The sequence below is a fragment of the Urocampus carinirostris genome, chromosome 10 (genome assembly GCF_059441175.1).
Source record: "Urocampus carinirostris isolate Australia breed hairy pipefish chromosome 10, RoL_Ucar_1.0, whole genome shotgun sequence".
NCBI classification, from domain to species: Eukaryota; Metazoa; Chordata; class Actinopteri; order Syngnathiformes; family Syngnathidae; genus Urocampus; species Urocampus carinirostris.
This window is the reverse complement of record NC_142358.1, coordinates 24,085,982-24,108,610: the sequence shown is the minus strand read 5'-3', so window position 1 is coordinate 24,108,610 and position 22,629 is coordinate 24,085,982. Positions and strand designations below refer to the sequence as shown.

Sequence of the window (22,629 nt, the reverse complement as noted above, 5' to 3'; positions counted from 1 at the left end):
TGCACTTGCAACATCACTTCCAACCTGATTATCCTGGAAGAGGGATTACCTCATGTGGGGTACCTTCTCAAGGTTTCCCCATTTTCCTCATGCTGAGGTTTTTGAGTTTTTCCTTGCCCTCATGTAGGTTTCAGATCAGAGGATGTTGTAATGGTAGTCTGTAGAGCCCTTTGAGACGTCTTATGATTAAGGGCTATACAAATAAACATGGCTTAACTTGAATTTTCCTCTTTATCCCCACCCTACAATCCGGATTGCCAACTACGCACACACACAATGGTTAGATCAAACAAAAACGAGCTAAATAATAATACATAATAATATTAATTTTGACGTTCTGTGCCTTCAAGAGAGGACTCAATGGCACAGCTAATGCACAAAAGACATGTACACTATAGTAAAGAACGCATAAATAAGTCATGAAATTACTTAAATAGGACAGAAATGTAACTATTTATGCATTTCCTTATTTGATATGTCATATATTTCGTTGTGAATTGATTGTGAATGTTTTCATGTATTTTGTCACAACAAAATGCTATTCAAATGAAAGGGCGGGTCAAATACGAGGAGCTTTTCACCTATTGGGCGATCAGAACTTATTCGTTAATCACTGATCAACCAATAGGTGAAAAGCTCATGTATCTAGGCCGCCTCTGTCATGATGACTGATTTGGATCACCTGTGCCCGCTCGATTGGCGCCAGCCGCTGCGGGCTACCTGAATGGTTCCCTGTCCTTTTTAAGCCCAGTCCTGTCACTCTCCAAGTGTCAGTCCGTCAGCGAACCTGTGTTTCTACAAGGCAAACATTTTGACCCTAACTCCCACCTGTCCTGTTTTTGCACCCGTTTTTGCACCCGTCTGTTCCTGATCTCCCCGTTTGTCTCTGGCTATGACCTGTTTTTGACCCCGACCACGTTTTCTCTCCCCGTCCCGGCTTACGACACGTTTTTTTCGTCCTTGACACCGCCATCTCCCGCTTCGGAAGATCCACTTCCGTATTCGGATCACGATCCGATTGTGTGAGCGGCTTGTTCCCCCATCCAGCGGGCATTGCCCTTCCTCTTTCTATCAATAAACTTGTGAGAAACGTTACGCGATTGGGTCTACCCTTTGTTCTGAAAATGACAGCCTCTTCATTGGAATAACATTCAGTTGCGATGAAATACACGACAAAATACATGACAAGCAAAAAGAAATAAAAAATAAGAAAATGCATAAAAAAACGAATACATTTTTATTTTGGTCACATATTTAGGTACCAGGCGATTTATCTATGTACTCATTTAATCGTATGGCATAGTTTTGTCGGTATTTAAGTATGCATTTATTTCTACACATGGCAGGATTGGGACCCCATTTGTTCGTGTCACCCTCCTTCGTCGCAACAGTCTTAATTTTAACAGTACGCGAGCCTAATAAAACAAACCTTATTTCTTACCTTGAGTAGCGATATCAGTGATACGTAACAGTCATAACAATTTACATACGGCTATCGATTGCACAAGAGCGATATTGATACACACAAATTGCTTATAGAAAAGGAGTGACGTCTGAGACAAGAGCAAAGTATGTGCGTTTGATTTGATGTCGCTACAGGGGTCCCCAACATGGTGATCGGTTCCGAAATGCGTCGCAGTGAGTCATGGTGATTTTCTGGGAAATTTCCAAATGTAAACGATAGAATAGATCGAGAGAAAGTGGTTTATATTGGTTTTCTAAATGATATATGAAAACCTTATGTTCAACTCTTTCTTTACATACATGATCCGTTCTTAAAGGGACAGTGTGTATGATTTGATATTTGGCTGTCACTGTATTGTATAGTACAACCAAAAACGAGTGCTGAAAAGCACTGTGAAAAATACAAACTACAGTCTCAAAGCATCCAAAAACGCGCATTTTAAATTTTTATATATTTTTACCCAGCTTTTTTTTTAGTTTTTTTGGTTACCCGTAGCAGCAAGATGGACGGCAATTATGTCAGCTCCCTTTAGGTGAGGCTCATGTTATGTAAAATAAATGCTAGTTTCTTGACCTGCGAGTATATTAGAAAGGCATCTTTACATGTTAGTTCATGTATTTTTGCTCATCATTTAAATCAATATTGATTTTTTTTCAAGAATGATATCAACTTTTTCTTACCACAAGGAGGCGCTAAATAGAACACACAGTCCCTTGAACTTGAACAATTTCTCTACATCCATGATGACTTCTCAAAGTGACAGTGTGCATTATTTGACCACTCAATGACGCTGTATTGTGTAGTGCGACAGAAAACGAGTGCTAAAAAGCACAAGGAAGAGTAAACACTCAAATCTATCAAACCGCACTCTTTTACTTCTCTTTTTTTGCCAAGCTCTATGCGAGTTTTTTGGGGTACCCTTAGCAGCAAGATGGTGGACAAATCTGTTAGCTAAATGCGAATGTCTTGGCCTACAAGCATTTGAAAAAAAAAATTATGAGTGAAGTTTTTTACCACTAGAAAGTGCTTAATGATACACACTGTCCCGCTAACAATCACTAAATACAAATTTTGAGAATTAACCAATCATATATGGAATCACCAAGGGTTCCATTTTCGAGAAAAATGTGTTTGAGGTTGAAAAGACATATTTTAACTCCATTCCTAATAATTACAACATAGTAATAACAAAACAATAACACAATAACATTATAACAACATAGCAGTTGCCATTTCAGAAATGCAATTCGATCTTGTTGCACTTTTTACTAATTGGTGACAAAGACGTCGCTCTTAGCTTCACAAAAGTTGGTGACCCCAGCACTCGGGAGAAATATAAACAAATGGTGAATGCCTGCATTGGTGGCAGGTAGCAACTTTTTCCACCTGTCCGCAACAATTTGTTGAATCCGCTAAGCATGAAATCTCTGAAACTAAAATGATCATTGCTTTGACAGATAGGGGGAGAAAAGATGGAACGCATCAGGATAAAAAATGGAGAACAACCAATGCTGTAAGTAGCAGAATGTGTGAGTGTGAGCAAACCCGAAAGGTGACTGCAAGTGTGTTTTAGTGTGGGTGTTCATCCTCTCCGCAGCGCTCTCAGCTCTGCCGCAACTTCACGTAACTGGGATTCGATCTCCAGTAGCTCCTGCAGACGAGAGGGAGAGGGGAATCGAAACCAGATTATGCAGACAGCAGCGTTAGGTTTCATCTGAGGTTGCTCACTTGGAGTGGAAATATTGAAAGTACACTAGACTTTCTTATGACAGTGTACACTGCAGTGCTTTTAAAATATTTTTTAAACCTCAATTTTAATTGTGTGTTTTTTTTTTACATTCAAAAAACAAAACACAAAAAAGGTACAAACAACCACAAAAAAAAAAACAAAAAAAAAACATTTCAGTGTTGGGGAATATCTATCATTCTCAAGTCATTATTGAAAGTCTCTATTGTTCGCAAGTTGGTGCTGGTTTCAACAGCATTACCACTAGTGCTGTAAGTGGCAACGAGTTATGCTAATGGTTAATGCTAACAAGTCATAATACCGGCTAAATGCTAACTGCTTCATGCTAATAGTTTATGCTAACGGCTACAAGCCATCAGTTAAATGCTAACAAATTATCCTAACAGCTACATGCTAAAAAATTATGCTAATGGTTACACGCTAACAAATTATGCTAACGGCTACGCGCTAACAAATAATGTCAACAGCTACATGCTAACAATTACATTCTAAAAAAAAGTATGCTCAATACTAACAAGTCAGCTAACTGCTACATGCTAACAAGATATGCTATCGTCTAAATCAATGGTTCCCAAACTTTTGCAAGCTGGCTCTCCAGTGTATTATTTCTTTGTGCCTTTGCGAACTTTTTTCATACGACGTCAAGGGCGCAAATGCTGCTTTGACGGGGGGGGGGGGTTTGGGGTTTTTTAAGGGTTATTGTTCTATCTTCGTTATTCATTATCCATTATCCATTATCGGTCAGTTCATAATACGCTACAAAGCCTAGGAGCCGGGACACTTACTCTCAGCCAAAAGGCCAAGCTAAGGTCCTAGCCCTAAAGCCTTGCTGCGGAAGTTTGTTTACCTCTCAGTCCACTTGTAGATGCACCTTCTTCATCTTTTACTTGTAATCCTTTTTACATGTCGTGATAATTTTTAAGGTGCTGGTACAAATTACTTGTGGTTCCACTAGACCTAGCAACTACGCGAAAGTAAATTCTGCAATGGGCGTTTTCTTCTGTCGGCCATGACACTCAATGAACTCACACGGTGTATGTGGCATAGTGTGGTGCTTGCAAACTTTGAATCACAATTATCTGCTTGTGCTATTCTTAAAACTTGCCTCTGATTGGTCGGCGCTTTTAAAACTCGAACAGTAACAATGGTGGTTGGCCAAAACTCCACCACTCACTACAGAACCTCGAAAAAAACCGCAGTGCTTTGTGGTTTCACAACCGCACTACGTTCAATCTTCTGACTTCGGACTGCCGCCCCCCTACCGCCCCCCCCTACCGTCTTCTACTTCCTCACCGCCCCCCAGATCTTTCCACCGCCCCCACTTTGGGAACCACTGGTCTAAATGGTAATGGGTAAATGCTAACAAGTCATGCTAATGGCTAAAACATAAATGCTTCAGGCTAACAAATTATGCTAATGGCTACATGTTAAGGTGTCATGCTAACACATAATAAGTCATCCACATATTAGCATCTACCATTCTCCCTCGACTAAATTTCAAATAGAACAGTGACCCACTTGGGGCACTCTTGGAAACTTCCCTGGGTACCATGGAGACCCATTGAAATGCATGGGCCCCATGCATTTTGGATGGGCCCATTTATTTTTAATGGGCACATTTAAAATGTTATTGCACAGTGTAACAACGGTGTTATTAGTATGTTATTACTAGAACCAAGTTAAAAATCACAGATACATCTGAAAGAGTTTAAATTATTTATGCTAACAGTTACATGCTAACAACTTGATGCTACCGGTTTAGGCCAACATCTTCCAGATCCAGCACCAACTCTCACAATTGCATCGGGAATTGTCTAGTTCTCTCTATAGTCTATCTATTGTTCCCATTTATCCATGAATTGGGTCTCCTATATTCTTATTTGAAATTTGGTCCTCTCCATTACAAATATTTGTTCCACGGTGCACTTGGTGGGGAGATCTTGAGTGTGCTACTTTTTGCTAGCTGTTAACTGTTAGAAGAATTTTTACCAGTTATTCTTTTTTTTTCAGCAATATTTCCTTTGTTAGATTCCCCAAATAGAGCACCTTGAATGTTTGGGGTATCCCATATCCCACAATTTTCTTTAAAACAAACAATAATTTGTTACAGTAATGTAGAATTATTTGACAAAGTCAAAATGTATGCATGTGCTCCAGTGTAGCTCTCCACATGCTCTCCAGCGTGGTTGTTAAACTTCCAAATAATCTTTTCTAATTTTGGGGGTAATGAAAATACAACCACGTTCTTCTAGTTGAATTCCCTCAGAATCCTGGGGCTAGTGGATGTGTTTTTCAAATATTCCCCCTTCTGTGGCCCGTTATTTTTTAATCCAACTCATTTTACCATTTTCTATTAATATAGCGTGATGAATGCCCATCAAAACATGCCATCAAGCATTCATAAATATTCGATCTTTCAAAAATGTTGATGACCAGATGACGGGTCACCGATTTCATCTCTTTGTCATAATATTCCTTAAATCGAAGGTACGAAAATAATCACTTATCTTTCAATTTCACAAATGTATCATCTTGCCATTTCTAATTATTTTACATATCACTGTTATGCCTTTGCACGCTCAAGGTTGACGAAGTCAAACCAACTCAGAATTCTTGCCTCCCTTTCCAAATTATTTTGGGCAAGGTTCTACTCAATAAAACAAGAAGAAAAACAATCAAAAGGGAGACATACCTCATCTTCATCATCATCCAAGTCACCTTTGTCATCATCTTCATCCTCTCTGACGTATTCATCTTCATCTTCTTCCTCGTCGCCGCGCGTATCGTCCTGCTCCTCCTCTCGGTCCTTCATCCTCTCTGTCTCAAATTGGCGAGTTGCCTCATCGCTAGCTTTCTCCATCACTCTCTTCTGCTGAGCTTCCTTCACGTCTTCACCCCCCGCATCATTGCTGCCTCCCCTGCCATCGTCTCCCTCGTGCTCGCTTCCACGCAATTTCTGTTCTCGTGCCTCGTCCTGGACTCTTTGCATCTTCTCCACCAGCTCATCCAGCTCTTCTTGCTTCTTCTTCCTGGCCATCTCCTCTTCAGGTTTGTTCTGGCTTGTCAGCTCCTTCAACTCCTTCTCCACTTTTTCTTTCTCCTCACTTAGTTCAAAGTCGTCCTTGTTCTGCTGCTGAGCTTCCTCTTTGTCCTCGGTCATCTTCTGCTTGGTGTCGTCCTCCTCCTGAGCACTTTGCCGGCTTTTGGGGCTCCCGCTTTCTTTCTTCTCGTAACGCTTTTTCTTCAAGTCCCTCAGAAGCTCCTTGAGTTCCTCGTCGTTCGTCTTCTCTTTTTCCTTCTTGCTGATCTCTTCGGCCAGTAGCTCTTCAAGCTCCTTAGCTCTCTCCTCTTCATCGTGGATCCCTGTATCGTCTACCTTTGGCTCGTCTCTCTCCGTCTTTTTAGCGTCATCTTGCTCGGCAGTATTGGCTTGATCCTCTTCATCCCTGGACTTCAAAATGGCCTCCTCGTCAGCCTGAGTGTACTCATATCGCGCTCTCTCTGCAAAGAGTAGTATCAACATACAGTATCTAAATTGAATTATCAAATACATTGTCACCTCTACGAGATATTCCATTTCCGAGAAATTCCAGATACGAGATGTCTTTAGAGCAAAAATCTGGCTCAACATAGGAGAGATAATTCAAGTTATATAAAACAATAATTTTAGGACGCTATCACTAAAGACTGCTAACCACCAGCATCGTCCCAGTTAGCATGAGAATTTCCCATTATACAGCCCTGATGTAGTACTCTTTTTTTTTTATTGTGCTCTTTCGTGGTCCATAACTCCTCCTACAGCAGACTTGTGAGCTGCAGACTTCCTCTATGGTAAGGGTTAATAATCAATTCGCATTTTATTCCGTTAATATCATCTTATAGTGTATATGTTGTTACTGTATTATTATGTTCCATTACTATTTTACTGTGTTTGAAGTGATCAGAAAGATGTGTTTTATAGCTATTTAAGGTTTTGGGAGACATGGTGGATGACTCTTTAGCATGTCTGCCTCACAGTTCTGAGTTTCCGGTTCAATTTCAGTTACCGGCCTCCCTTTGTGGAGTTTGCATGTTCTCCCTGTGCCAGAGTGGGATTTCTTCAGAAATACTGGTTTCATTCCACCTCCCAAAAACCTGGCAGGTCAATTGGCGAATCTGAATTGTCCCTAGGAATGAGTGTGTAAAGAATGGTTGTCTGACTCTGTGTGCCTGGAGATTGGCTGTGGACAAGTCCCGGGTAGCCCTCTCCCATTACCTGAAGTCAGCTGGGATGGGCTCCTATACCCCTGCGACCCTCAAGTGTTTGGAAGATGAATGGATTGATGGAATAAATGTAAATTCTCATAGCTTGTAACATCACGAGCCATTTAACTTAATGTTGACAGCGTCATTATAGCATATAAGACAGAGAAAGTAAAAAACACAAGTGTCATAATAATCAGTGCCTACCTTCATCAGCCAGCCTCTGCAGCTCCCCGAGCAAACCCTGATGTCTTTGGACGTCATCAAGTTCCGCTGCAAAAAAATGAAACACTCCACATTTATGCCCGGACAGAAAAAACATCAGCACACAAACAGCATCACCCCAAACCTGAGGTGGGTAGAAACAATTTACATTTAATCAGTTACATTTACTTGAGTAAAAAAAAGTTTTAGGATATTTTGTATATTTAGAAGTTTGTTTTAATCACTATCCTTTTTACTTTTACTTGAGTAAATTTGTGAAGAAGAAACTGTACTCTTACTCCACTACATAAGGCTCCATTGAGCGCATTACCTAAATCCCATCCACCTATTGTGGAAAAAAACTTTTTTTGATGAACTAAAACCTTTGTGAGTGCATCTGTCTGTCCTTGCTTAGGTGCATTTATTTTGTCAGAGACCTCCGCCACCTCTGTCGTTTCTTTTATCTAGATTTGACCAGTGACTCGTGCTTTTCGGGGTTCTTTCGTAACCAGTTGGATGAGCCGCCGTCACACTCTTGGAGTAATCTGAGTTGGTCGACCACTCCCGGGAAGGTTTTCCACTCTTCCCAGTTTTCTCCAGTTGTGGATAATGGCTCTGACAGTGGTTTGCTGGAGCCCTACAGGCTTTGTGACCTTTGTGACTAGTATATTTTAATCCTGTTTTTTTCTAATTCTCTGCAGAATATCCTAGGATAATGGCATGTTTATTGTGTTGTGGAGATTTTGTAGCCCACTTCGCTTTGTCCTACTGATTAAATTTAAGTGATTTCTTGATTCGACAGATGTGGTGGCAATCAATTTTGGGTGTGCTGGGTGGAATTGAACTGAGCTCAGATTTAACAAGGGGGTAGGGCAATTACTTTTTCATATAAGGCCAGGTACTTTTTTGTGTGTGTCTTAACAAATTGAATCAGCATTTCAAAACTGAATTTTGTATTTCCTTGGGTTGTCTTTGTGTGATATTATCATTGGTTTGCTTATCTGAAACCTTTGTAAGAAAAACATAGAAATTAGGAATGGGGCAGATTTTTTCGATGATGTTGTAGATGCATATTTTGATGTATTAATTCTATTTCAGGTGTTACCTGCAAGCTGAGGGCCACACCCATCTTGTGACCCATCTCCATTCAGCGTTTCTTGAATAATACATTCAACCTTGAGACAAAACAAAACAAGAATTGTCAGAGGACATATTTAATATTCAGGACGTATACTGCACCCTACAAAAGCATTGGAACAACAAAATAGAAGCGTTTGTTATGTTTGTATATGGGAGTTTCTCCTTTCACTCTATGATACAGGTTCTATTGGGTTATTATATCAATATTGACTCAGCCATTCTAAGACCTTCCACGATTCCGTCCCATAAATTGTGTTAGTAATGTGATAACAGGTCATAGTCTCGTCACATGATAATGCTGTTTAAAGTAGCCTTGATATACAGTATTTTATGTAAACAGCAATTTTATTCACTTATGTATGAATCAATCTGCTAACATTCAAGTTATGTGAGTGGTACTGAACTTTTTGGGTGAAAAATGTAAAGTGAGCATTTATTTCAAGCTAGTACACTTTCACCAGCACATCGTTTTGTTTTTTTAAATTACTAATATTGCAAAATGATAATTTTGAATACTTTGCATCCTGTGATCTATTTTTCTTATCCTAAAATGGAAGTCACGCCAAAGTATTATTTAACAACAATATATTGAAGGGGCCATAGCTAGTGTAAACACAACATTTCGATTACCGTTAAGATTGTGTTTGTAGAACAGGAGTAAAATGAACACTGTAATATTTGACCACTAAGTGTTGCTATAGTGTGTAAGGAAACAAACTACGGAAACTCGAAGCGACCAAATGATGACATTTTGCTTGCCCAGCCTTGTCTAACTTCTAAAGCACGCACGCTTAAAGGTTTCTGGCTCTTAGGGTATCCGTAGCAGCAAGATGGCGTGAATTCATATCAGCTTCCATTATATGAGGCTCAAGTTATATAAAGTAAAATAGAGCTGCAACAACTAATTGATAAGATAGATTGGTTAAAAGCGTTGGAAACGAGTAGTTTCATCGATTTGTTGTGTCGCGCAATTTATGAGTCGCTCAGCACATCTGTCAGTGATGTCACACTCGAGTCGGCGAGCATAACAACCAGAGTGCAATTTTTTTAAAGGCTACAGTAAATTCAACTCGTGAAACATGACGGACATGGAGAAAACAGTGTGACCGAAGTTTGCAAAAGTGTGGGAGCACTCCACACTTCAAAACACAAAAAAAGTGCATCACTTGCAAACTTTATGGCATGGGACCCCCAATGTGGTGAGGCAGCAATCAAAACCAAAACATGGAGTCACTGACGAAGATGAAGGGAGCTCAGTAGCAGGGTAAGCCACGATATCATTTGTTTTCATTTGTTTGTTATTTGAGTTTTTAAGTGTTTGTCTCTGGTAGCTAACTTATGTTAGCTTTTGATTGTTAGCTGATTGATGACGCGTGCATGTGTGTAAGATACTTTTTATTTCAGTTGAATCATCTCAAACAGCGTTTACCTGTGTTTAAAAAAAAATAAAACTTCACTTTCACACAATGTTGGGAAGGTTGAGCATAAAGTTTTAAATTTCAGGTAAAGTCCGAGTGACTAAGTGAGGAAACGTAACGTAACGTCTCTGGTTTGCCTGTTAGCTTATTAAAGATTGCGTGTGTGTGTGTGTGTGTGTGTGTGTGTGTGTGTGTGTGTGTGTGTGTGAGTGAGATACTTTTTATTTCAGTTAAATGAAAGAATAAAGTTTATTTGGGCACAGCACGAAAAACAGTATCAGTAAATTATTTGCACCAAACACACACACAAAAATTAGCTGAACAATACAATATTAACATAAACATGTGCCCAAAGGGAGTAGGCTGAAGCCGAGGCTTTTAGGTACCCATTCTTATAATCTTAAGCAGTGTTTGATTGTGCTTTATATAAAAAAAAAAAGCTCAACTTGCACACAACATTGTTAATAAGACTCGACATCAAGGCCGAGTCCCATTCTTCGCACTTTCACTCGCTATGTGCCCTAGTCACTCGGTTTGCGCGTTCACGTGAAAATGGAGTGTGTCCCGATACTCTCAAGTCCGAGGCAGAAGTGACCTCAAACCATGTCGTAACCACTTCAAGACCGAGGGGGCTCCCTACCTCACTTGGCGGCGAAGTGACTACCCAGAAGGCTTTGCGAATTCTCAATATCAACAAACATGCCCGGAAAGGAACCGCACAAATGTAAGTAGTTTTCCACAACCACGCATGTATTTGCAACAAAATGTATTGAGATATCTTAGTTGGACGTAAATGCAATAGAAAATCGTATTTTCGCGTTAAAACATGAACATTGCAAAATCGCTACTTTACGAAGTGCACAAATCTACCAAGGGAGCTGCCAAAAAATAATCTTCACGCTACAAACTCTAAAGTAGGATAACTGCAGAAAATCACGGTTCAGCCCATCCCTGTTTGTATCTTAAACGAGTCGTGCTTTTACATGTACATGGCCAGTCGCTAAAGGAGCATAGTCAGAATAACGTTCTGGACATACGCGCTTGTTTACTGCACACAATTTCGGGTGTCGTGTTTTATTTACAATATGATTATTTCATGTGAGATCAGAATGCATTAGTTTTCATCATGCATTATGAGTAATGTCTCCGAATTTCACGTGGAAATACAGTTGAAACAAATTACTATCACACAGTCCACTGCCTTCTCTGTAAACACATATTAAGTAAACTAATTACCTTTTCAAAATGTTGTCCAAATGTGGAGACAATTCTAAAGCATATGTGATGCTGGCCAATAGAAGGCTCTTACAGCCATAAGAATAACATGTCAATTTTGTGTATCTATTCACTATCAAATAATTATCCAGAACACATCCTATAATTTCTCACATCAACTTGTTGAGCATCCTATACACAGTTGTTTTTGTGCAATACACAAGCATTAAGTAATTCTTGTTTTTTCCACCCAACCTAAAGGCCAATGTAGAACGTCCCGTGGAAGAGCTGGCCACCATCACAGCTACCACGCCATCCACACCGACGGGCACGTCGTTGGCATCTTCTAATCCGGCGCCAAACCCCAAATCACCCAGAAAAAAAAGGAAGCACGATACACTCCTTGACTTTTTGAAAGCGGAGTCTGCCGGAGTGAGGAAAAGGCTCGAGGAAACTGTGGCCAAAACTGAGCGGTTCCCGTCCTTTTTGGGAAGCTCGTGGACAAATTTCCAGAACAGTGACATCCCTGCAATGTTTCCCTTTGTTTTATAAAAGGAAAATATTTTATTTTATTAAGAACTCAATGAAGTTCCAGTTTGTGTTTTCCAGCTTTATGGAAGTATTGGTATATTTTTGTTACAATTTGTGACATATTATTTATTTACTATTATGTATTTCGGCCCAATGTGATTTTGTTTTTCTGAAAGTAAACTATTATTTAAACTGGAGTGATTTGTAGTTGTTTTCTGTCCAACAGTCACATAGTTCACACACAGTATCTCACATCATTATGAAATAAACCACCAAGGTGTTACTCAAAATAAAGATGTTTATTGAATAGTAATGCAGAAAAGCACGGAATGCAAATGTGGGTCTGACTTCCAAAGCCTAAAACATGGCTTTTGGGCAATTTATTCCATATTAACTGTGGACAATTCTGTGTATCGTGGACCTGGGAACCCTGAAGACCCGTGACACCACACGGTAGGACAGACCGTGGGCCAGCCAGTATAGGCCCTCCAGCCATGGCCCTGTTCCCTCTTTAGCAGCTCCTGCAGGGCCCACATGACCTTCTTGCTCAACCTTAAGTCCTGAATGAGTTTTGACTTCACATCGAACCATAAGCACAGGATGGGAACATTCCTGTCCAACCTGTCCACGCTTATGGGACAGCCACTCTGGAACACAATAGATAACAGACAATTTAGACATAAATGTGGGCATAGATGATGTAAGCATCATGAAAACATGTTGAAATGAGCTTTTTTATATCCAATGACAACTCTTTTGAATTAAATTCCTTATGAACCAAGGTTTTTGGGTCGTACAGGGAAGTTTGGTGACGATATTATGTCAGCTTAAGGGTCAGGTGGACTGTTCTTGTGTTTGTTTACTTTTCATCATGTCACACACTAAAGACCCCTACTATATGTCATAAAATGGCATTAAGATACTAATAAGTAGATTGCCATTTATGTCTACACAAACATAAGGTATTATGTGAACGTGCATTGTATGTTAACTTTTACTGTATTTGACCGAACGGGTCATTTTTTTAATGAGTGTACGTACCTTGTAAAGATGAATCAGCACTACATAGCGCCGAAGCTGTCTTCAGTATAGCACATTTCTCCTCCGTTTATTGGAGACACGGAAAAGATGATGAGCTTTCAGGCAATCGGTAATAACACAGCAGTAGCGGGCATTTTTAACATTGCACGAACTCTCCAACTGACACACTACAAGTTGAGACTCGAGTTGTTTACATGTGACGTAGACCAATACGTCACTGAGGTCTACAGCCAATTAATATTACCGCCATCTCCTGGACAGGGGTGGAACCTTGCAAGTCTTGTCCAAGCCATCTCCGCTTTGCACTTCACTCGCGGAGGGCACTCCTCTTCGAGGGACCTCACTGGAGGGTCCTCAGGGCCGAGTGAGAGAAATGGGATTGGGCCCAAGTTTTACTTTTCCGGCAAAGTCTGATTAATTGTTGTGGCCTTGTAAAATGTGCCATAACAATACTCTTACTATAATTTCTCACCTCATTAGTAAACAGCAAACAGTGACAAGCTTCATGATGAGAAAGAGACATCACGCATACTAAGGCAAGCAGCTGTCATCACTGAGAGCATCCTCAACATGAATGTTATTGACATCCCCACAAATTTTTGCATTGCAATGCAAAGTTCTCAAACAAGTAAGAGTAAGTGAGCAAGGGTGATAGTGGTTACTTTTTGCTTGTTAATGTTACTGAGTTTTCACATTTGCATTTATTTCTTGTTTCAAAAGCTCATGTCCCTTAAACAACAAAGATTCTTTTATTGCACCTTATAAAATAGTAGAGATTTGAAGGTGTACAGCATACATTTGTATGTATTTTGTTTCTTATTTTACACTTATTTTTCATTGTTTGATATTGTATTCTGTTATATTCTGTTTTGTGCACTTTATCTTATTTGTCAAAAATTATTAATATTTGAATATAGAAGAGGAAAATAATGTGTTTTTTGCATTTGATTCATTAAATAGCCGAGAAAAATAATCATCAGATTAACAGATTATTAAAGTAATCGTTGGTTGTTAGCCCTAAAATAAATACACATTGCTCACCCTTTGAGTATTTAAAAAAAGTAACATATGTATTTGGTCGTGATAACTTTATTCTGTTTATACTATTGGACACATGCAAAGGAGATTGCATTAGATGCCAGTTTTTTATTTGGACTATTATGCACCATTTAGATAATTGTCACTGTCGGTCAATAACGTTGCTGTTCTTTGATATGCACACCCTTTAGGGCCATTTGCTTTTTGTGATATAGGATATTTCATATTATGAAAAGGCTCAGTAGAGGGATGTTAGAACAGGTTGGAATTTATTATCTGAAGGTTAGGTCCTCTCCTGTTCTCCTTGCAAGTTCAAAATCCTTTGATGTTTGGCTCCTTATTTTGAGGTCCAACTGAACTATAAACTTATTAGATATTCATGCATTATTGCTTATTTTTCAAATCACAATTTTTGTTGAATGAAAAGGTTTTTTTTTACGTCTAGAAGGCGCTTAATGATACACAATGTCCCTTTAAGAAGCAAAGGTTTTATTATTCCCTAGGAGAGGCCATTTTGAGAATTGGGTTGACCTCTGATTTAAAGCTTTTTTTCAAACAGTGAATTTCAATACTGACCTTGCTGTCAACTGTAATTTTGGATGGACTATATCACAGAAGATAAAAAAAAAAATTAGCATACACATTCCTGACCTTTGCATCATTGAGGGGTGAAGTTACTGGCCGACATCCAACTGGGGGGAAAAAGAAAACAATTGTAAACCATAAATGCAATTTTTAATCACCATATTAAACCGATAGAGAAAAACAAAAACAAGCATCATTGTATACAGTCCCAGAGAGGGAGAGTTGTTATCAACTAAGCTCTGTTCCCTTGGTGAAGTGACAGAGCAAAGAAGCTTACGTCTCTGGCGAGCACACACAAGCACACGAATGCACACAACCACACGTTGCACACCACCACACAAATAAACACAACCACGCTTATGCACACACGAGTCCCCAAAGCACAAGCCTACAGGTAGTTTTCCGTCCGTGGCTAAATCTGTCTCAAATCCTTTACTGCTATTATATCATTAAAAGTAACCTAAGCAGGGCAGCACTAACCAACAAAGAAGACATGCTTGGACATTGTTTTTTCCAAACATATATGGCTCAAAATTTAAACATACGGGTGGATCTACTAATCAATATGTAAAGATAAATTTGGCCAAAAAGCATTGGAAGTGAACCATTGCAGGCAACACATATTCAATAAACCCCAGTACAGGGGTACCTCTAAATGTTTCCACATACAACAGATTCAGGTTTAAAAGTACCTGAACGGTAAACTATTGCCTCTAGTTACAAAAGCGTCTCAGGATACAAAGTTAAAAATACAGTTCAGTGCTACCATTCGCTTCCAGAGTTGTACCTAGAAACCCGGTATGTATGCGTGAATCCCAACATGCCCTTTGTGTTCCCTTCCCGGAATGTTCTTCGTGTCCCCTTCCCGCTCAGTAAACAGTCTAGTGTAAGGTACCGCGACAGAGAGCTATAATTCACAATGGACCAGACGAAAGACAGAAAAGTGGACAAGGCGAAGAGAAGAGGAAAAGGCTTTGTCTGGTCATCGAAAAAAAAGCAAGAGACAATATTAAAGGTATAAAAACGCACAACGTTGTGTGGGAGGAGTTTAGAAACGACAAGGAGGAGGATTCAGCCATAATTCCATCCACCCCAATTAACGACATTTTGGCAAGATTCCATTAAGTCTCAGAATCGGGGGAAAGAAATCAAAAAATATGTTGACAGGTCGGACTATCACTCATTTTGATGACGTCTGCCTTGCACATTTTCCACAGATTGTCAAAAGCCGGCCAAAGCAGACATCTTTGCATCAGTTTTTTCAAGAAATGCGAGGCAAAAACTCACAGCCGAGGACCCGTAAAGAAAGAGGCCAGTTAAAAGATAAATAAATGTGTTTGTATCATTACCTTTAGGCTTTGTGCAGTAATCTTAGTTTAACATGTATTTGTTTCATGTTTTGATGCTCTTTTAAGATTCATTAATCATACTTTTACGGGGCTTGGAACAGATTAGTGCATTTACATTCAAAAGGTGTCCCTACTTACAAATGTTTCAGGTTAGGAAGCTACTCCCAGAACGGATTAAATTTGTAAGTAGCGGTACCACTGCACTTAAATTATAACCAATTCATTCCCCTACAATTTCATCAAGTTCCAGGCAAAATGTCATGATTACCGATGTGAATCACCTAAGCCCGCTCATTTGGCGCCAACCACTGCGGTTTCTGATTGGCTCCCTGTCCCTATTTAAACTCAGTCCTTTCACTCTCCTGTTGATACAAGGCAAGACTTTTTTGACCCTGACTCCCGCCTGTCCCGTTTTTGCTCCCGTTTGTCTCCGGCTACGACCTGTTTTGATCCTGTCCACATCTGCTCCCTCGTCCCGGCTTACGGCCCATTTTTGATCCCGACTACGTCTACTCTCCCGTCCTGGCTTACGACTCCGTCCCTGACACCGCCATCGCTGACTACGGAAGATCCAATTCCATACCCGGATCACAATCCGAGTTCGAGAGCGACTTGCTTCCCGCGTCCAGCAAACACCAAATCGTGGGCGCAGCCCTTCCTCTTTCTTTCAATAAAACTTGTGGTAAACGTTACGCAATTGGGTCCTGATTCCGTTCTGGTCCTGACACAAAATTCACGAAACAAAATTTAAAACTAACCAAATACAGTGACGTGCAGTCAGTGGAGGCTGGTGAGCCCGAGATTCTCCCTACATATTTCATACAATTAGTATATGATGAAATTTGTGTTGGAGATTCTGTAACGTATTACTGCGCTGAGCTTCTGCAGACGCAGAGTGAGGCACGTAAATTTCTTGCCTCATGGCAGAGTGCAGTATCGAAATCCTAGGATTCTGATTTGGTGCACACCTTAGCCCTGAACAACAGAACGGTTGATAGTATTAGCAAGTTTACAGCAGGTCAAGCCATCCAGTAAATGCTTTCTCCATGCCTGGACTCTTTTCATAATAGAGGATTACCAATATTTTTTTCCCAAAAGGAGTAGCACACACACTTCATTTATAAGTTATGGTATGAACATATATTTTTTGGATGCTAGAGTTCATATATCATACAGATTTCTTGCTCTGCCAATCAAATTATGAATAGGATGTAGGTTCATTTATTTGTAAATCTGACTAAGCCACACCAGACATAAAACGTCATTGCACATCACTGCAAACATACATAGGCCAGTCATGCCTAATATTGGCTAAAGAGTTCAAGTATCTGTTCTACCTAGGTTTCCATAAACTGCCAGTCACCAAAGCTCCATTTTAGCGAGGCTGGCAGAAATTCAGTTAAGCTGTTTGAATGGCCAAACAGAATTTGTGTGGCAAGAAAATGAAGCCTGACTCACACTTAATTACAACGAATATAGTGCTATATATTCTATTTACATACTCATTTGCAATTAAATCCATTTTTCCAAGCTACAACAATGAATGGTTGTCAATGTCATGTGACAGTGTGTTAAAAGCATTGAATCAGCCAAAAATGGGTACCAGTGTTACACTGTTTTGGTATCGCAACGTCAGCTTGTTCTCACAGGAGGATTAGTCCCACCAAGGAAAGCAGTTTTAGAACAAATTCCGTATCATTGGTATGCAGCTTAAGGTAAAGTACCTTGAATACAAAATCGTTCCACATACTCAACCAACCATGATTTGATTTTTTAAAATTTAGCTTGTACTGTATGTGCTATTTCTCTAAAAATGTCAGACTTTCTGTAATCGTGGCTCAACCTATTGGGATAAACTGTTGTTACTGTATAAGTAAAAATTTCAATGGATATATTTTCAGAGCTATGTAAGTATCTGTAGGTATAACAAAGTTACTCAACAAATAAGATTTTTTTTTCAGATCATAAAGAAGTAATTATTTGACTGATATTAGAATATAGTCAACCTTTAATAATTGATACCATTCAACCATATTCTTGTTTAGTTTTATGCCTTGGACATTTCGTGCCACAACTGTACTTCTAGATTTTCTGACAGATTTTCCGAACATTCAGACATATTACTTTTTTCCCAGTGGTTAGGGTGTCAGCCCCATAGTGCAGAGGTCCAGGTTACAATTTCAGTTACCAGCCTCCCCGTGCTGAGTTTGCATGTTCTCCTCATGCCGGTGTTTCTTCCAGGTACTCCAGTTTCTTTAATGTTTCAAAAACATGCATTGTCGGTCTAAATTGTCCCTAGGTATGAGTGAGTGTGTGAATGTTTTTATGTCTCTGTGAACTCTGCCCACTGGGATGACTCCAGCACTCTTATGACCCTAGTGAGGATAAGTGTTGCAGAAATGTTTTTACCCAAATACGTTGTTATGTACACTCCCAAATTCCGATAGCCGTTTCACATTTGAATTGTTTAAATATAGTATTTGAAATATTTTGTTCAATTTATAAACCTTGCAAATTATCATTAATATTTTTAAAATTTGTTGGTGTTGTAAAAGGATAGTGGGATGTTTTGACGCGTTCTAAGGGATGGGCAGGGCACCTGTATTATGCGGCAGGGGTAAACCAGTGAAAGCTGTCAGGCCCTACTGTTGATCAGAAGAGTGTTGTGTCACCCTGACCTGAGTGACATGGCCGCTTTCTTGTGTCCCATTTCATCTGAAGGGGCGAAAGTATGACCAACTTGGGTGCCGGGGTGGTTAACTTGTTTGGGTATTTGGGTTGGCCATTGTCCAAATATTTTTGTGTGTTTTTCGCTACTTTTTCCCCTTTTTTATTTTCTTTGTTTTTGTATGTGTTTGTCTTGCTGTCAGTCACCCCTCTCGAGGGATATGACAAGGCTAGATAAATGCGCGTGGATTATTGGATTTCACAAACAAGAGGGATGTTAGTGTTGTTCCTAGAAATAGATAGATGGAAAGATAGATAGATAGATAGAATTTTCAAAATGACTTATTGACCACCACCATTGTCAATTTTTTCAACATTGTACAATGCAACACAATATTTCAATTGATTTCTAGTGGCAGAATCAAGATAACAACTTCCCATGATCAAATTAACACCGTGTTTATTCAATTCAGCTTGGGGATGAGCATATCCGATACCTTAAAGAGAGGACACCTATTTTGGAAAAAAACATTTTGTACTCATTGGATTCTTAGAACCAGAACCGAGCTGAGAGGACCATGATGATGTAAAATCGATTAGATTTGGATTGTTTCATCTCTTTAACTTCTTGCATTCGTATCTTGATTCTGCTGTTTTACATTTTGCGCTGCGTACTAAAATCTTGAGTAACTATCACAGTTTCACTCGAAAATGTTGTTTCGATGAAATTACAGTGCGGTGAGTTGCTCATTAGATATGAACCCGATGATGTTGACTGACACAACTACGGTGTGGTATTTTCATCAAATGGAAGAAAACTGACTTTATAGTCATTGCCAACAACGGAATGAACATGCTTTACGACATCATTAGAAGTGGCACTCCAGGATAAACACATGATAAAGCCTTATAAGCGAAATTAAGACAAATAAGCAAAAGTATTTCCAAGGTATCGCAGCACGGCAGCTGAGTGGTCAGCGCGTCTACGGCACAGTTCTGAGGTCATGGGATCGAATCCTTCTTGGCGGAGTTTGCATGTGTTCCCCGCGCTTGCGTGGGTTTCCTTCGGGCACTCCAGTTTCCTCCCACATTCCAAAAACATGCATGTCGGGTTAATTAGCCGATCCAAATTGTCCCTAGTTGTGAATGAGCGAGTGAGTCGTCTGTTTCTATGTGCCCTGTGACTAGCTGGCAACCAGTTCAGGGTGTCCCCTGCCCACTGCCGGAAGATGGCTGAGAAGGGCTCCAGCACCCCAGTGACCCTACTGAGGATAAGTGGTGCAGATAATGGATGGATTTATAAGGTAGGGCTTGGAGACAAGCCTGAGTTATATATGTACGTCTGAACAACAAGGCAATAAAAAAGTAGTGCAATTAAATTTGGCAGCAACACAATTACAAAATTAGCTGACAAATGAATACCCATTTTTCTATACACAGGAAAGATAAATATTATTTGTGCTGGTTTAGGGTGGTGATGGCCTTATGGAAGAAACTGTCAAGCCTATTAGTCCTTGTTTTAAGGGCCCTTTAGCACCTTAAAGAAGGCAGCAGGTAAAAGACATAGTAGGGGTGAGGGGAGCCATTTACAGAGTTGTTGGCTCTGCTGGGCTGAGAGCAGCCAACGATTATCTGGGCTGTGTTGATGGCACTGTACTGTTTTTCCTGCCTGTTGCTAAAATCAGTCAAATCATTACTTCTTTATGACCTGAAAAATAAAGTGGAGCTCCAAAGGAAAGCCAATAGTGAAAAATTGAAAATAACGGATTCAAAACACAGCGCAGTCTTTTCAGTTAAAGTGGACAATATAAAACCTTGCTATTATATTTTTCCTGATGACAACTTTTTTTTTTTTTTTAATAACCAAATATGAAATAGAAAAAGCATTACTTTGGCACTGCCAGTCGGTCTAATACAGTATTTCTGGTGTAAGATCTGTTATTTTATAGCCGATACGATTAACAATGGTTTCAAACAAATTTGAAACGATGAAATGCTTGCAATATACGATGTATCTATCCATATCTATATTATATCTATATACCAATGCCATAAAAGGCTTGTGGGAGGTGGCTTAAGTCAAGAACACACTCACGTTCACCAAGCATATATTCCACTTCGCTCTTCCCAACCTGACACCAAACTTCACGCCCACAAAACAACAAGGGGCGAGTTGCTGTGCCAGGCAACCCTTCATCAGCAGAGTGGCCCGGAAGCATGCACTGGTTTACCCCATCTGCATCATATGGTCTGATCCAGCCCCGGGCCCCCACCTTCTAAATTTGTCAATCACAAGTGCAAATTCACGGATAGAAAAGCTTTTTTTTATCACCCAAAATGTGGAGTTAAACAGTGCGTTTGGTCAACAAAGATTTCCCCAAGCAGGCGGCCACTAAAACTGAAAATATTTTTAAACATTTTGGTATTTTTGTGGAACTTATCAGTTTCCCCCTGGCATGTTTGTTTAATTGCATTTATTAAGATTAAGACTATTTGTCCAGTTTGTTTCAAATGTTATTCTATCATAGCTGTGGAATATTTGAATGGAAGTGTATATGTATTCTGTTCAAGAATTTGAAAAAAAAAAAACCTACAAGAACCACATTTTGTCACAGTTTTATATAAATAATAACGGAAAATATACATAAACAATCATAGAAACATGTACTTTTTAATAGTTGTAGGTTGAGACATTTGAATTTGTTTGACATAAGATGAGGCTCACCTAAAGGGAGTTGACATCTTGCTGCTACAAGTACCCCCTTCTTTTCTTACACCACCCCCGTTTTTCCCATATTTTAGCTTCCTTTATTTGTTTCTTTTTTCATCTATCCTTTCCATTTGCCCTCATTCTTTTTATTCTTTTCTGCTTTACTTCTATTTGTCCTTTTTCTTTGTTTTTCTTTCTTCTCACTTTCTTGTTTACCTTTTTTTTGTTTTTTTCTTCTGTATCATTTCTTCCACTTTCTTGATTCCCTTTGTTTCTTTGTTTTTCTTCTATTTCTTTCTTTTCACTTTCTTTTCTTTTTTTCTTCTATGGCTCTTCCTTTTAATTTTGTTTTACTTTTTTTCGTTTGTTTTCTTCCGATGAATTTTGTTTTAATCCCACCTTTTTCCTTCGATGTTTTTTTTTTCGTTTTTGCTTCTATTTCTCTTTATTTTTACGTTCACCAAATGCTGGGCAAGAAACGAGAAAAAATGTAACTTGGAGTAAGTTTAGTACTACTGATTTAAGGTCAGGGGCTGGTGTAATTGTAAACTGTGCAGTCCTTTGAGACATGTGTTTCTGGGCTATTTAAATAAATGTGACTGGACTTGACACTGGGTTTTCAGTTGCACTATACAACACAGCGACATCTAGTGGTCAAAGATTACACATTGTCCGTTTAAAAAATAAAAAGGAGGCACAGAATTGGAAATTTTACAGGCATGCGCACGTGACCAGGTGTCCTCACGTGGCCGAAAAAACCCTCAAAAAAATTGCAGATTCACTCGAATTAGTGTATTACTTAGCATCATGGAAGCTGCGAGAACCGTGTCGCCTCTATTTCGACATTTTAAGCATTTTATCGCACCACATATGTACGACAAAGACGCAAAATAAGCACCACTGACCTCCCACGCCAGCCAAAAGACAAAGTGCAGCTATGAGAACTCCCATAGGATCCACAAACGATGTTCTTTTTAGGAGAAATCCTTCAAAACCGCGAGCTGGATGTAATGCCGCTCATCACATAGAGGCGCGCGTGCACGACACACGCGTATTCCCGTAACACCTCCGTGGGCAGAGGACAGCGGCGTGCACGCGCTTTCGTTGGGTCAAGTGACGTCGTTCTGCTCCAATCCTAAACCTTTAAGCTAAGTCACCTGCGTTTAGTGAATAAATCATGAGGAAACAATTGCCGTTTTGATTACCAATGCCAATATGCATCCAGGAAGAACAACAAAATTCACTCTTGGATATAACCGCTTTCCACAGTTTTCATT

General features: G+C 39.6%; 1 protein-coding gene across 1 annotated transcript; it reads right to left on the bottom strand.

Annotated features, from left to right (window-relative positions):
* Nucleotides 1-1,443: 1,443 nt before the first annotated feature.
* Nucleotides 1,444-22,440, bottom strand: LOC148358450 (uncharacterized). Its single transcript, XM_088344980.1, has 6 exons — nt 22,258-22,440; nt 14,693-14,733; nt 8,764-8,833; nt 7,662-7,727; nt 5,905-6,713; nt 1,444-3,116 (listed from the first exon to the last, which is right to left on the bottom strand). Exons 1-6 carry the CDS (start codon nt 22,301-22,303, stop codon nt 3,048-3,050), a joined length of 1,101 nt encoding a protein of 366 aa, XP_088201106.1. The 5' UTR covers nt 22,304-22,440; the 3' UTR covers nt 1,444-3,047.
* Between the last annotated feature and the right edge of the window lie 189 nt (nt 22,441-22,629).

Excerpts from the sequence above, each read along its gene's own strand:
- LOC148358450 (XM_088344980.1), bottom strand. The coding sequence starts at position 22,303 with ATGGGAGTTCTCATAGCTGCACTTTGTCTTTTGGCTGGCGTGGGAG. Across the intron at positions 8,834-14,692 it reads CACCCCTCAATGATGCAAAG|GTTGAATGTATTATTCAAGA; the intron begins GTCAGGAATGTG and ends TTTTGTCTCAAG. Across the intron at positions 6,714-7,661 it reads GCAGAGGCTGGCTGATGAAG|AGAGAGCGCGATATGAGTAC; the intron begins GTAGGCACTGAT and ends TACTCTTTGCAG.